The 15,931-nt window shown below is 39.0% G+C and overlaps 1 protein-coding gene across 3 annotated transcripts in view; it reads right to left on the bottom strand.

Moving 5' to 3' along the window:
* Positions 1 to 692: 692 nt before the first annotated feature.
* nrg2b (neuregulin 2b) overlaps positions 693 to 15,931 on the bottom strand; it is a 51,970-nt gene continuing 36,731 nt past the window's right edge. For 2 of the 3 annotated variants that reach the window (XM_007246400.4, XM_049484183.1), the window contains exons 4-11: positions 13,859 to 13,979; positions 10,474 to 10,532; positions 8,466 to 8,489; positions 6,806 to 6,908; positions 6,131 to 6,260; positions 5,499 to 5,632; positions 4,608 to 4,823; positions 693 to 3,522 (exon numbers count right to left, since the gene is read on the bottom strand). In XM_007246400.4, coding sequence (XP_007246462.3) covers positions 2,874 to 3,522; positions 4,608 to 4,823; positions 5,499 to 5,632; positions 6,131 to 6,260; positions 6,806 to 6,908; positions 8,466 to 8,489; positions 10,474 to 10,532; positions 13,859 to 13,979 — 1,436 coding nt within the window. In that variant the 3' untranslated portion in view covers positions 693 to 2,873. The remainder of the gene's footprint in view (positions 3,523 to 4,607; positions 4,824 to 5,498; positions 5,633 to 6,130; positions 6,261 to 6,805; positions 6,909 to 8,465; positions 8,490 to 10,473; positions 10,533 to 13,858; positions 13,980 to 15,931) is intronic. The other variant, XM_007246401.4, reaches the window with a different exon arrangement.

A 15,931-nucleotide genomic window follows, 5' to 3' on the forward strand; every position in this document is an offset into this window, starting at 1 on the left:
TGTATTCTAAAAACAAAAATAATCTTAGCAAAGCAGAATATGGCTATTGATTTTTTTCTATATTTTAGCTTAAATGCTTCAAGCTATCTATGGCACATTACTTAATCTTTAAAAACATTTAAACAATTCTGATTATGTCCAACGCGGCTCAATACATTTTCACAGATTTTTGTCATGTTTCAAAGTTTAGAATGTGTTTACTATAATGTGATTGGTCCAAGTCGGTCTAGAGTTTGTAAGAAACGTTAGCTTAGCTATTGGAAACAAAAGCATGTGTCAGATTTTAAAAGTCATGGACTACTGGCTGTGAAAACTGGAGTGAAAAATCATGTTCATTTGATTTTAGGGAGCATTTTCTTCGAGTTACTGTTTAACATGGATGGATATTGACCTCATTAAAAACAAATGCTAGCTCTAAACTGTCAACACTACACATTTCTGGGATGGACTCTTACTGTACCTTACCTCATCACTTACCTTTCCTCTTCACTGCAAGATTAGTACTGGAAAGAGAGTAGCTCTGGAAAACTGCACTAAAAATTATAAATGCCTATTAAAATAAAATAAAAAAACACCAATGAGGTAACAATCACTAACAACAGAAATTAAACCAGAATATAACACTTCAATAAACTACACTCTTCAATAAAATACAAACATGAAAAGAATATTGCATAGATATGACAGATTAGTTCTTTTAAAATGGTAGGAATAAAGATTTATTTTTTTCCATATGAACAAGTGGTTTGAATTTTTTTTACAAGTACTATTTTTTTTGAGAAAACTTGCAAAAATTTCTAGCATATTCCAAGTCAAGAATGGACATGAAAAAAGGGGATTTATTGCTGAATGTCAAAATGAAAAGTACACTTTCACCGCGTGAAAACAACTCAGTTGCTGCGTTTACCATGCACCCATCTACCAGAACCACTAGGACATGCAGAGAGAGGGAAGCCTCGACAGGCAGACAGAGAAAGAACGAAAAAAGAGAGAAGAGAGAGAAAAAGAAGAGAAAGGTATCCGTGAGTCAAGAGAAGCTTTTGATGAGTGTCTAGGAATGTACTTGGATGTGAAGACATAGGACAAAGAGTGTGTTGTGTGGCTGTATGTGTGTGTGTATATGAGAGTGAGAGAAAGAGAAATGCTAGGGGGTGTTTTGGGTGTATGTATTCTGTTTGGTTTGTTTTCAAGGCGTGCTGTGGGCAGGTGGAACTGGGAGGAGAAGCTCATTTCACCATCCATCCATCCACTTCATCACTTACAGAAGATCGTCCAGATAGTTGCCAAACCTGAATTGCAAACAATGAGCCTTCAGGCTGCATACATGACAAAACAGCTTAGGGGAGAGTGGACAACAGAGAACAAAAAGAAAAAAAATGCACGTTAACAAATCCAGCTCACCACAGACTTTCCACACGTTCAACAAGCCCAACAAGCGCAGTCTCCCCTCAGTACACAGGAGCCCGGACAGCCAGGGATCAGGTCTGAAGAGTGAAAAAGGTGCTTATGGGAAATGTATTTTTTTAAAATGGGAAGTCCTGAGACACAGTGCGGCTTTAAGCTGCTGGCATAGGAACAGGGGCGTGTGAGCTAACGTGAAGTGGGTCCATGTAGGCTAGAATCAGGCTGGATTGGTTCCTCCGCAGGCAGCTCCGCGGCCAATGACTACACATGGAAGGAAGATTACAGTGCAATGAGCTCATCTCGCCACTGGGTCGTGGCAAAATCAACAGCATGTCTTTTCTCAGTTTTTCTTGGTTGCTGTTTTTGTCAACCCTTGTTAACATAGTTCTTTAAACTTAAAGCCAACTTAATGGAACCACAGAGAATTCCCTTATGACTAAGCCAAAGTCTATGAGAGACCAAACTCTCTCTCACACACACACACTTAAAACTTTTAGACTGATGCAAAACTCGAACTACTTCTTCACACAACAGGCAGACGTACAAAAACACAGGTCCTACTCAATCAGATATGACACACACACACACACACACACACAAACACCTCACATGCTAGAGAAACCACATTCATTGGATGTACACACACATACATACACACACACACACACACACACACACACACACACACACGCACTGCCATTCTGAGAACCCTGAACACCGGGGCAGGTACCGTGACACTGTACCGTGCCCTATGAACTCCTGCATACCTGTGTTTCCATGGAAACAACATGTGATGACCAGCGGAGGTGGTGAGGAGGGAAAGGGGATGTGTACACTAACAAGAGAACCGAATGACTCCTCATGGAGGAGCCACTTCCTGTCTCAAACAGGAAATGGCACTTCCATTGCAACTGTTATGTGGGCAGGGAGAAACGGCCGGTATGTGTATGAACCCCTACTCATGTAAACAAACACCTTTACGTAAAAGTGATTCCCATATTGCATGATGTCTGAATCATATCACAGTTCAAATGGGGAGATCCTGAACAAACAAACTGAAAGAAAAGGAGACAAACATGTCTATATAAAACCCAGGAGTCCATTTTAAGAAAGGCTACAAAAACTCAATGGAACCTCCCTTGTCGGCATACAGCAAAAGGCACCACAATATTATTCTATTTCTAAGTTGTGAAAAAATTGGCACGTGATTCTTCTTCGTAATGCTGTAAACCAAAAAAAAAGAAATTACATATAAATAGTTTTCCCCCTATAAAAAAGTCTTTGCTGCTAGCTAGTAGACAATTTTTGCTGAAATGAAAATAAATATTTCATTTAGAATATCTGTCTGTTATATAAAATAAAAATATTTCTTATAGGTGCAGGTCTATAGCATATCATTTTTTCTCTCTCTCTTTCTCCTACATACGATTTTTCATCATACTTGTCTATGTTCTTTCATTTCTTTTTTTTTAAAGGGGTGCATTGTCCGGTTTGGACCGAGACTGCGACAGTTTGCTAGCTTGCGTGTTTGCGCGGGATCCTCCCCGTGCTGTGTTGCTGTACGTCCGCGTATCGTTGGGCCGGTAGATGGTGGCCGGCTCTGTGGCGGTCATGTTCTGCATGCTGAGGAAGGGCGTGCTCTCTCCGTGCCCCAAGTCCCCTACCTCCTCCTCATCCTCCTCCCCCTCCCATTCGCTGTCCGATAGGCAGCTCTGGGAGCTGTAGTCCCTGGGTCCTTTGGAGCGCTGAGAAACGTGTCCATTTAACCGCGACCTCCTGCGCCATCGTCGGCCACTGCTGCTTTTCTTGGGACGCTCACGGGATGACATGTACTCCTGCGTAGTCTCATAGTCCTCGTCGTCCACAAAGCGGTAAGGGCTAGAGGGCAGCGAACCAGTGCTCTCTGCGCCGCAGTAGGGCCGGCGCGGGCGACGGTATCGCTGTAGCAGCGGTTGGTCATCGTCAGGGGAGTAAGAGCCCATGGCGGCGGCAGGTGGGAGGCTGAGGGCATGGCTGGCGTTGGGAGTGGTGATCTGGAAGGTAGGCACCTGCGGGGGCAGTGAGCAGTGGAAGTCCACTGGAGACAGGCGGGCAGGTGTGGTCAGTGCTGACACGTACCTAGACAAAAAGAGTGTGTCAGGAGAAGCAGTGAAGAAAAGACAACTATGCAGTGAACATGCAGAAAAAGAGTATAAAAAGTAAATGAAAGCAATTATAAAGAACCAGGTACACATTAGAAGCCCTTTTCGCAAACTGGATTTGGCTATCCTGACTTGCATCTGTCTATAATGTGAATGAATTTGTCTCTAAAACAGTATGCATACACACAGTCATACATTTATGCATGTCACCTCGGTTGTACTGCCACACTGCCTGTAGAATCTGACGTCCCTTAAATGATGTTCTGTTGTTTTTTTATTGGAAACAAACTTGATCCTCATACATTAACAGTAACAACATGAATTGTAAGCATGATCGTTTTTGCTCAATTACCCTTTTACTGCCCACAGTGAGTCGGATTCTGTCAGGGAGAATTTAGCACACCACTTGTTCTATCTGATGAGGACAGTACTAGATGCATTTATACAGGCAAAAGAAGTGCATGAATTATGCACCTGTAAATCGGATACGTATCCAGTCTAGGACCACATATGAAAATGACATACGAAAATCTCATTTGAAAAGATCACATTTTTTTCTCCATAGGATTTGAGTCACTCTTCAGTGTTTATGTGTGTATTCGGTGTACTTTAGCTCTTATACCCGAATAATAACAGACTTTAAGCCTTTGGAACACTGATGGGGGTATTTTTAATTGGTGAGCTTTACTAAATTAGTTTACTAAATTAGTTCAAAACATATACATATACTAAACACAAGACATTTAGATTTTATTACTTTTCCTATTTGAGCCTTTAAAGGACTTAATGATCTGTGAAAACTTTTTCTTTTTTGAATCATGTTTCTATTTTTGTACTGTAATGCACATAAGAACACCATATGCACCTGACTGCTAATTTCTCCCCAGCAGTATTTAGTGTCATTGTAATTTCATCAGAAACACTAGTTTTGAAATACACAACCAACAAGAAAGTCTGCATTTTTAGGCATGCTCTGTCACATGCATGCCATTTAGGAGTGAACACCCTTGACCCCTTTTCTTCAGCTGCAGTCTGACTGATTGTTCTTCCCCTCTAATTCACCTGTCGCTGTGGGGTGAGTCCCGCAAAGAGTCGTAAGAGTCTCCATACTGCAGGGGGCGCCGTGAAGGCTCGGAATAGCCACAGTGTGCAGCCCGTCGGGCCATACAGGCTGGACTGCTGCATTTACTGGTACCCACTGAGGAGGAGAGTGCCCCCGAGTGGCAGTCAGAGTTCATACTGTCTGACCTCTCCATACTCCATGTCCTCTCTTCATGCCTGGTGAAGAAATGATAATGTGAAAAAGGAACATGTGTGACAGATACAGGTGATTGATTAATTACATTTAATTAGAACATCGGATTTTATATCAAAACCAACATTTAATGATGCTGTTATAATAAGGATTAGGACTGTCACAATAACTCATTTTTGGGAATGATACACTGTTCTTTACATGTAAATAATGTCAATAAACTATATTATTGTTATATGTTTAATGTGAATTTTATTACAAAGAAAATTCATACATTGGAAAAAAATGGTCAAATATCCTGAAGACAATAATAATAATAATAATAATAATAAAAAATGAACAAACACAGGATCGGCTCAATTACATTAATGGGTTCTTCTCACTAATTAAACACAATTGGAGATTTTAAGGTAAGCAAATATTATTAAGGTCATGTTTGTATAATATTTGAAAATTCGATAACATAATTATCGTGACATGCCTAATAAGGATTTTATCATCAACACAATGTGTCTTTAGATTAAGCCTTCACTAGTGATGTGATTCTCACTTCTCAATTTCAGCTGATAAAGGATAGACAGGCAGCTGGTAAAGAGGTGGTGTGGGTGGATTCATATATAGAAAAAAACAGGTAATACATACATAGAAGGATTAACAGACAGACAAACAAACACAAAAAAGGCTGAAAGCCTGTGTACCTGTGACTGGAAGCGTGGGAGGCAGTAGAGGAGTGGTGGGACCGTGACGACATTCGACTGCCCGAGAAGTTGCCTGATGTCTCTGTTCCATGTCGTATTACACGCTCAGTGGCTGGGACATTCTTAGAGATATACTGCAACACAGACAAAAGGCAACCATGTCTAACAAGAAATGCATTATATTGAAAATAAATCTGTATTTTACATTCCTAAAAACATGCCAAACTATATATTTTCTTGATTGAGTAAAATCACGTTTGTGCTCTTTGTTAAGTAAGCAAATAAACAGTAATTATTCTATTAAAAGCTTTTAAGAGTTTTTGGAGATGTTTGTGTAATATAAATATACATGCACACCCTTAAATGAATGTCCAATTGCCTTGTTCTCTTTAGTTAAGAAAACAGTAATGACAGTGAAAAGCCTTTGACTAAAAGGTATGAAACAGTACCTGGACGACTGGTATACCAAACTGTTGTAATAATGCCACTCTGACTGTCATTGTTTTGCTCTTTATTGGCTAATCAGAACTGATTTTCTGTCTTCAGTTTGTATGGAGAGGCTTACATTTGAGTGCAAACGTTTCAATAAAGTCTGAAAGTACAGACAGAAAGTCACAAGCAGCCTAACTCACATCGACCATTGGGATCTCCTCTGGCCCAGGCCCCGGCCCTGGGTGGTTGGGTCCATTGGCAAGCATGCGATTGGGGTGTTCTACACACATGTTCTGATGCAGGTGGTTTTGCATCTTCTTTCTCTGTTTCCTGAAGATACACAATTCACGCTGTCTTACACAAGACACAACTACTACATAACAGCTTTATAAATCTTAGTGAATATATGTGTATTACACACTTAAACCATAAACTAGACCTTCCTTTCTGTACTATAAAATCTATTAACGTTATTTACAATGCTTTTATTTATTATTTTCAATTTTCTGATTATGCATTTATTGATTGCAAGTATCAAGGACTTGGCAGAAGTTCAACTTATAAAAGGTTGAGGACTCCCTGATGGATTCTCTTCTGAGCTTGGACTATGGACACTCCTAGTCACAACGTTAATATCAGTTTAGGCTTGTACTTGCATTTATAATCCTGCACTGTATACTGTGACAAAGCTGATACAGAATACAGAATAGTATCCTAACTTCAAATTAGCCTGATTGCCTACATTTGGCCCAAAACATTGTTTTAGGTACCATTCCTAATACCAGTGGGTTCACACAGTAATGAAGTGCTAATAGCAACAATTAGGAAGAGTATGACTAAAAACTGACCTTTTTAGAATGATAGTGTGAGCTTACTTGGTTTTGCAGTACGCCACGACACACACGATGCCAACTACTAGAAGTGCCACGCAAATGCCTGTTATCGTCAGAACCCGTTTCTGATACAGCTCCTCTGCCTCTGAACAAACGAGGACAATAACCACACACACACACACACAAATACATATACATACAGACACACACACATGCTCTGCATCAGTTTAACACATCAGTTTAATCTGGCCTTGCTCTAAATGTTCAACTATGTAAAGAATGTTTATTCCAACAAAGGCAGTAGTAGGCCATATATCTTAATCATTTCATAATCACCAGTAAAATGGCTACAGTAAGACATCCTGATCTATGGCAGAGATCGCTTTATGAACACATTGGGACCTTTGACATTTGGGATGTTTTCTTGATCACACCAATAGAAAAAAGTTTTAAATTTTAAGTCTCTGTGGCTTGCTTGCATTATCATATTTTCAAATAATGCCAATTATGCCAAAACAGTACAGAACTTCTTGGCTTTGTAACAACACTAAATCTGCCAGACTCAGAAAACAATAATGTTGCATTTTCTCTGAAAAGTGTTCATAAACTGAAGTCTCTGCATCTCTTGCAGTCCCATTACATGCACTGGCCTACAAACATCATTAGATTAATAGAATATAAAGCAGTTTAAGCTGCTAAGTCTTTAACAGTACATGCCTGTAAAGTAGGGTTAAAACACACAAACAGCATTTCTTATGAGCCAATAGGAGAGGGTTGTTCATAAAACTGAGTAAAATATGCTGAATTATAGGAATGTTTTCTCCTCAATATCAAATCAGTTGGTGTGAGGGAATCTGTGCTTATTACTAATATTCTAAATGGTCAGGTAATTAAACGTTCTCTACATGACCTGTTTTTCTTTCTGTACCTTCACAAGCACTGAACTGGTTTTATGAAGACCCTCCGTGTAGGTGCTGTGAAGACGTTTTATTTGGTCTGGTGTTAAATCCGAGGCCCTAGAGGGCACACCATGAGCACAATGACAGAGGAGAACACACAGAACATGGAGAGAGGGAACGAGAGAGAGGACAAGAGCTCCGAGAGGAAGGAAGTGACGGCCAGACAGCTGGAGTGAGGGGGTGAGTGCGTAAAAAGGAGAGCGGACAAGAGGGGGACGCGGTGCTCAGGTCAAACGTTGAGCCTTCGCCTGTTATTGCATTGCATGCTTGTTACAGGAAACGAATAACAGAGTATATGGAGAGAAAGAAAACTTAATTCTATTCAGGACAAAGAGTGTTATGAAGAGTGATGTAGATCTGTAACATCCTTACATTCACCTTACATTTACTGCAGTTTAGGCTATTATACATGATTATTCTGTCATATTCTTGTACGCTTTTTAGACAATTCCACGTCCAAACAAAGTTATGGTTTTATTAGGACAGTTTCATAATGAAAGCTAACTTCTATAATCTGTTTTAATACACATCTAAATAATTGGTGATATCTCCAAATTAAATCAATTTATTTACATAGTAGTTATTAGTGTAGTTGAAATGACTGTCAATTTCTTAATACATTAACAGAAGGGCTTATCTGATGGATCATTTCAGTTATTTTGATATGGCACAGAGAAAAGTGACTGTGATGTGAACTTATATAAGCCTTAAATCTAAGAATCAAACAAATAATAGTTCCATACCCATAATTTCAATTCCAAGATGCTCTGCCAATGCAGAAAGTTGACAATGTAAAGAAAGAAAAAAGAAAGAAAAAAAGCAAAAATCAGATAAAGTTGTCCACTTGTTCAGACTGATGCGTCAAAAATGCTAGATTAGTATGTTTCGGTTTGCTTCGAGACACTGACGTGAAGGGGTGTAAGTTCCAGTAACAGACAGACAATGCAGACATACTGTGGCCAACTCCATTTTCCCCAAGAAAACTAAATTAAAATTAAAAGCCATTTTAATTAGAATAAGCAAGTGCATAAATGCATGCAGACACAGACAGCCACACAATTACTGCCATATTTACTTGGTCTCATTAATGATTAAATCAGGAGAAAAAAAATGAAAAGATTTAAAAGAAAAATTACTGTCTAACACAAAGACGCAGTTGAGTACAGATGGATAGAGACATGAAGAAAATGACTTCTAGTCATTCACGGGTAAGACAAACACAGAGCCTAAATTCACTTACAATATTTACCTACTAGAATTAATTTCCTCTGTTATGGATATATATAGCAATATCGCATGCATGATGCTCCCTGTACTTCATTAATTATGCACATAATTTATTTGGTGTTCTATCTCTTATAAAGGTGTTAACTGCTTATACAGGGTATATATAAATAGGGACACAATCATATAATTTCTTATTTCTACACTCACTGTCCATTTTATAAGCTCTATTGAATACAAAAGAAGACTTTATAGTTCTATGTTTTCAGCTTGTTGTCCTCCTGTTTCCCTGCATACATTATTATCCTCCTTGCACCCTGTTTTCAATGGTCAAGACCCCGCATACCACCACAGAGCAGGTACACTTTGGGTGGGATGGGTCATTTTCAGCACTGCAGTGACTCTGATGTCATGTTTTTGTGTTAGTGTGTGTTGCGCTGGTACAATGTTTTTTTTTAAACATCTAACAATTACTGCTGGATTGAGAATAGTCCACCAACTGGAAAAGCCCAACCAACAGCATTCTGTGGGCAGCACCCTGTGACCACTAATGATGAATTGGAGGATGACCAACACAAAATGGGTAGGAGTGTAGGAGGTAGGAGTGTCTATTGGTGTGGAAAGTAAGTGGACACAGTGTTCAAAAACTCCAGCAGAACTGCTGTGTCTGATTCACTCATGCCAGTGCAACACACAATATCAGTATCTCTGCAGTGCTAAGTATGACCCACCATCCAAATTATAGCTGCCCTGTGATGTTCCTGTGCTCCATTAAAGACCAGAGTGAAAGGAGGATAATAAAGTATGCAAAGAAACCGGTAGACAACACTATGTAATTACAGAACTATAATGTGATCCTATATGCTCAGTAGAGCTGATACAGTAGTCAACAAGTACTATAACTAGGATATGGTCATATTATTCTGATATGACTGTTTGTGTGGGCTGTTACAGATTAAAGGACATGCACCATGCCTTTGGGCTTCATCACAAATTGACTCCACAGGCATAATATAACGCATTACATCATTCTCAAACAAAGACCTAATTTCCTAACAAGAATCTCACATTTCAGTCTTAAATAAGGGTTTAGGCTACTTGTTATGTAACACAATGGAAAATCTGTCAAAGGTTTATATAAAACTCAAAACTTCTAAAGAGCAAAATGCCTTCAGTCATAACATCTGAGGGAAGGTGCTACAATTCTGGTGGAAAACATGCCACATTTGCATGGGATTGGGTCTCTCTCCTACTGTGCTACAGTCTGATGATCGATTTCAACAGATTTTACCTCTGAAATAAACAATAAACCTTTTCTCTTGGCTTAATTTTTCATCTGTGAGCTGTGATTTCCATGTAACTGATGAGCCAAATCAACAAAACACAAAATGGAGACACAGTAAGGAGTGGAGAGACGCACAGAAAGACACACAGACAGCATGCAATCATCTCATCTTTAGCATGCAGCTCCTGAGCAGACAGACAGTCAGACACAGACAGACAGACAGGAAGAAGAAATGGACATACTGTAGAAACTGGCCATAACGGAGGTTTGACAGCGATCACCAGTATAGTCATTTGGACACCTGATGGAGGGAAAACAAACCCACAAAAGGAGAAGGAGGGAACAACAGGAAGAGGGAGGAGAGGAGGAGGGGGAGAGGGCCAGACACATAATGGGAAGAGAGAGAGGAGAGGAGAAAGGGTGTAGGGAGAGAGAAAAAGAGAGAGAGAGCATTGAGAGAGAAAGAGAGAGAAAGAAAGAGAGAAAGGGAGCAGAGAAACACCGAATTAGAACAACAGAACACAACCCACAGGCAGAGCAGAACAGTTCCGCCTGATGATACCATCACTGTGGGTTTTGTTTTTTTTCTAAGGGAAACCTGTGAAGGAACTCTGGGAGGACTCATTTTCACACATGTCTCTAATCACACTGTTAGAAGGGTTAGGCAAGTGTACCAGATGAGGTTCAGTCTTTAATGGACTACAGAGCAGCCTGTCCTTGTTTGACTAACAAGAAAGCTCACAGTCCATGCTGTTCCATGTTGTGGTTTCAGTCTGGCACCTCGGCCAGAGCAATTGAGTGTTTATTGCTCAGTTTCATCCAATAAATAATACACGTCTATGAAAATGAAATATATTGTGACATGTCAATATATTCCAAAACATAAATAGAATATATTGTAACATTTTTATTCCCAATATATTACATTTTGTACAGGAATGCAGCTCTGTTGACGACAACAGGAACATGGAAACAAGCATGGAAGCAACTTAACACTGTTTGAGCCTGCACAAGATATATTAGTCAAAACAGGATATGGGAAGTGGGGCAAGAAAAAGTGTCTCCAGGTATGACACGGATTACCATAGTTACATTAGGTGAATATATATATATACATATATAAAATACAACTTTCATAATTTCTCATAGGCATGCACTCTAGTACTACACTGAGAATAATTCATGATCTTTCAATTATGCATGTAGAATTCAACCCACAATTCATTAAAATGCCAATGTGATGACGCAATTTGGTGATGTCATTGCAGGGGGAAAAGAAATTCCCTAAAAGCTGTGTAATGTTGCAAGTTGCCTCCTCTCTTTGTGTATTTCTATAATTTATAAACTGCAAGATTTAAAAAGCACAGAAATTCCCCATTTTTTCGGGAATTCTGCAGAATTTACGGCAGGCAGCCATAGGACTGCTGCATTTAATTTGGCTTAGGGGTTGCTGACAGAAATAGAATGTGTGTGCTTGGGAACACACATGCACATGTTTTAACGCCAAGACTTGTGGTGATACTCTTAGCATTAACGTGACACTTTCACATTTCACCAAAATAAAGCCATGTCTACAACAAACACCTGAAATCTGTGCAAAAGCAATTCCCAAAACACATGAAACATTCATAAATCAAATCACAGTATTGCCCTTCTTAAACACATTCATTAACCCTAAGAGCTCTGACCGGCTTAACTGCCTATGCAGTGAATAAGGAATATCGACTGTACAGTAGAGTTAATGCGCAGCATTCCCACAGAGACCCTGCACTTAATCACTGGCCACAATAAGGCTGGACGTGTCATAAATCTGACCCATCTGCTCAGACATGGCCACTAAAGGTAGAGCAGTGCATCACCTTTAGTCTACTTCCTGCTGGCAGGGTTGTGTGGAAGAAACAGGGGAACAGAGCAACCCAACAGACCTTTTGTCTGTTTTTTTCCCTTCTTTTCTTTCACTCTCAGATGGGGTAGCTGATTTCACTGTCTCCTCTGTTCTATCTCCCTTTGGAGGCATGAAATGCAGTACTGGGCCCTATTGAACTCAGCGTCGCTCTGTCTCTGTCTGAAGTGTCTTGAGCTCCATTGCAAGCACATGGATATTGTCACTGTCCCTGAAAGACCTTTAATGTCACAAAATAACAGTTGATCAGGAGAGAAAAAGGGTCTATTTTAAGCTACTTAAATGTCCTGTTTTTTAAACATCCCAGAGCACCTAGACATGATTAAAATAAATATAAACACTCTAAAACAGAGTTGCTTGATTCCACTGGGACAGTGATTACACAGAGAATATTTAAGCCTTTATACTGTTTGTTGCTTTATCTCCTAAATCATTTAAACCAGCCTTTAAACTTTAAACATAATGATAAAATTTCATCACACACGATAGTAGAACATGATTACCTGTGCAAAAATATATTGCCAAATAAAAAAAAGTGAGAAAATTAACAATAGAAAATCTTTAAATTACGATATAAACAACATTTTTAACATGTAAAGTAATCTTCACACAAGCTTCATTAGGAACAAATTTATTCTATCAGCCAAGACATGTTGAAAGATTGTGGGACGTTTGCTTCTTCAGTTGCATTACTAAAATAGTTAATCATAAAGCAATATCTAGACATGGTGGCACTGTGCAAACTGAATACCTGAATCACTGCACTTCAATCTACTGCAAATTAAAATTAAATTAAAAAGCAGCAGCTATCCTGGTCTTGGTTGTCTAAATGACAGCTGAAAACATGAATAGTTTCGCTCAATTTCATTCACTTCTGTAGAAATAAAACCAAAATTCATCCAGTCTGGGCTGTAGAGGGAGGTGGAACCAGACTCAACAATACGTTTATTAGACTGACCAGTGCAGATTTTTAAAACTGGACACTAAGTTGTCCAGTAAAAGTACAAGTGCAGTTCATGGAAGGCCGAATAGAACTCAGCTACTTCATGTAATGAACAGAGTGATGTAAATCACTTAATTCCTTGGTGTAGCACCTCCCTTTTGATGTCTTATTAAAATACTGATTTCTGGTGGAAAATAAAAAATGTGCCAACATGATCACATGGGAACAGCTGGAATTAGACACTTAAGATAGAAATACAGTCCATAAAATAATAATGAAAAGGACAAAGGGGGGATTCATTCACTTTTGAGAGATGTTATGCTGTCCATGTTTTTCTGCAGTCACTGGTCTGTATCAACTAGCTGACCAGTAAAATGAACAGTTGTGCAACCCCTACTATGAGCATGAATTCTGTCTACATAAACAAGTCTATCTGGAGTGAGTTAATGACTTTGAAGAAAAAAAATGATGATTAAGGCATTCAGTTTATGCAATGCTAACCTGGCAGCTATGAGCTTTCTCACTTATTTTATGCTTTTGCTTTTAAAAAGCAGCACTGCAGGTCCAGTCCAAAACAAAACAAGCGAAATTCAGAATTATAGAATATGTTCTGGTTAGTGTATATATGATTTTCAGCAGAAGAAAATCAGTCTTCAATCAGTAAGTAAGGAAAAACAAAGCTAAAAATATAGAAGCCACAGTAACATGTGGAGGTGAGATGCCAGGTCTGCATGTGGTTGTAGTGAGTAGGGCTTGGCGCTGCAGGATACATGTGACTCACTTGCATGACAGCTGGTTTATACCGTGTATGAAATAACAGTCACCACCGTTGACACAGTATGCCTTCTCCGTCTCATTGCACTTCCTGGCATGGCTGGAGCCCGGAGACAGCGTGGTTGTTACTGTGGGGAAACACATAGACACACACACACACACACAGAAACATCAGAATAGTAAAAAAAAAGGCCACATCAATGACTTATAGCAGCTACTTAGATGTAAAAGAGTCTTATGCTTTCTCTTGTTATCTGATCCGGTTTTTATGACACGTGGCCTGGCACTCTCTAACAGAAATAGATTCTAAAATTTAGAAATGCAATGAAATGGAAATGGATGATTCGCCAAAGGTAGAATACCAAATATTAAACACTGCTTTATAAAGGTTTCCCCACAAAATGTAATAGCCTAAATGTATTTTGTCTTTTCAATTACCAATTACAAAAAAAATATTTAAATATTAATTGACAGTATAACTTTTTTAAATACTGAAGCTGATAAACCAACAGAGCACAATATATTTACCACAGAAATACAATTTTAATAATGAATTCAGTTGAGCAGGGCTATATCAGTCATAAATGTACCTCATAACTGCTATTACAATCATAAATGTACCTCTGAATAAATAAATAAAGTCACATGAGTGAAATTCACACAGAGAAATGCAGTCAGTCCTTTGGGAATGCTGAGGCTAAGTTTAATCGGCCATCATTATTATCCTAGCCCTGTGCTCATATATTTCAGCTATGAATCAGACATTTTTTAAAATGTATAATACTTTAAGCTCCCTAAATTTAATCTGTCCCTCTGTAAGAGAAAACAATAAAATACGATTTAATAAAAAATTATTTGATCTTTTCACTTAAAAAAAAAGTATTTTTTATGTTTTTGGACAAATATTTTTAGTTGCCAAAACTTGGTCCAAAATGTTACTAAACCTTTAATCAAACACAGATATGGCATCGGCACAAAAACTGGCCTGCCTGCCTGTCTTACTCATATATTACTGTATCCTGGGCATGCCACAGGGTGAAAAGACATACTGCCAAACATTTGTGCAAGACAACAGGACATCATTCCACAGTCCAGCTACAGGTCAAGGATTCCACAGCATGTCAGCGCACCATGAAATGTCAGGCATGTGAGTGTCAGTATAAGGAGATTTCATATGGTTTGTGTATAAAAAAAGACCATAAAATGCAATTTAAATGTATTCATACTGAGGAGTTTTGGGAGGGGCTAGGCAGTAAAGGGAGGGAAAGAGCTACTTCAGTACAGTGGGACAAAGAGAAAAAAGAGAAAAGATCACTAATTACGGAGTGCTGGGGAACATCCCCTACAGAGAGGAACTAATTAACCAGGCTAGGTATGAGCTAGAGTACAAAGTCACACAACACCACACAGTTCAAAACAAACAGCAAGACAGAGCAAGCCCATTTTCCCTCCATTTTCATCTCACACCAGCAACTGCTTAAGCATGAAATTACTCATCATCATCACCTGAGTCTGACAGCAAGAAAACAAACATTCAAAATTCACAGGAGATACAGAGTCATTACTACTCTACTCTTCATTTACAGTTTTTTCTTAGGACCCATCTTACTCCGTCTACAGTCAAGGCTTTAGACAGGAAGCCAATGAAGAGAACATACTAAAAGAGTGACAAAGCTGCACTTAGGAAAACTAAAGACAAGTTGTGCTGCTGCTGATTAACACTGTTACAAAACACAATTTTCCTTTAATACAATGTTTAATACCATGAACGTTCAAGACAGGTATGAAAAACTGTGCTGAAAGAGTCTGGTACTGAACCACAGCAACACTCTTACTGCACAAGTTACCTAACTGTCACTACATTCAAGAGGCTGACTCTGCAATCGGAGAAATAGTTTGTGTGTGTGCAGGAGAGAGAGAAAATCTTGCAGGCTGAAAGTGCATTAGTGTAATCTCTGAAGGGTTTAGTATTAATATAACTGACTGCATCTCCAGATACAGCTGCTCACAGTGAACTACCTCCTCCTACACACACAGGTGCTGGTGGGAACTCAGCCTGCAGTGTGTGTATATGAGTGCA

The sequence above is a fragment of the Astyanax mexicanus genome, chromosome 10 (assembly GCF_023375975.1).
Source record: "Astyanax mexicanus isolate ESR-SI-001 chromosome 10, AstMex3_surface, whole genome shotgun sequence".
NCBI classification, from domain to species: domain Eukaryota; kingdom Metazoa; phylum Chordata; class Actinopteri; order Characiformes; family Acestrorhamphidae; genus Astyanax; species Astyanax mexicanus.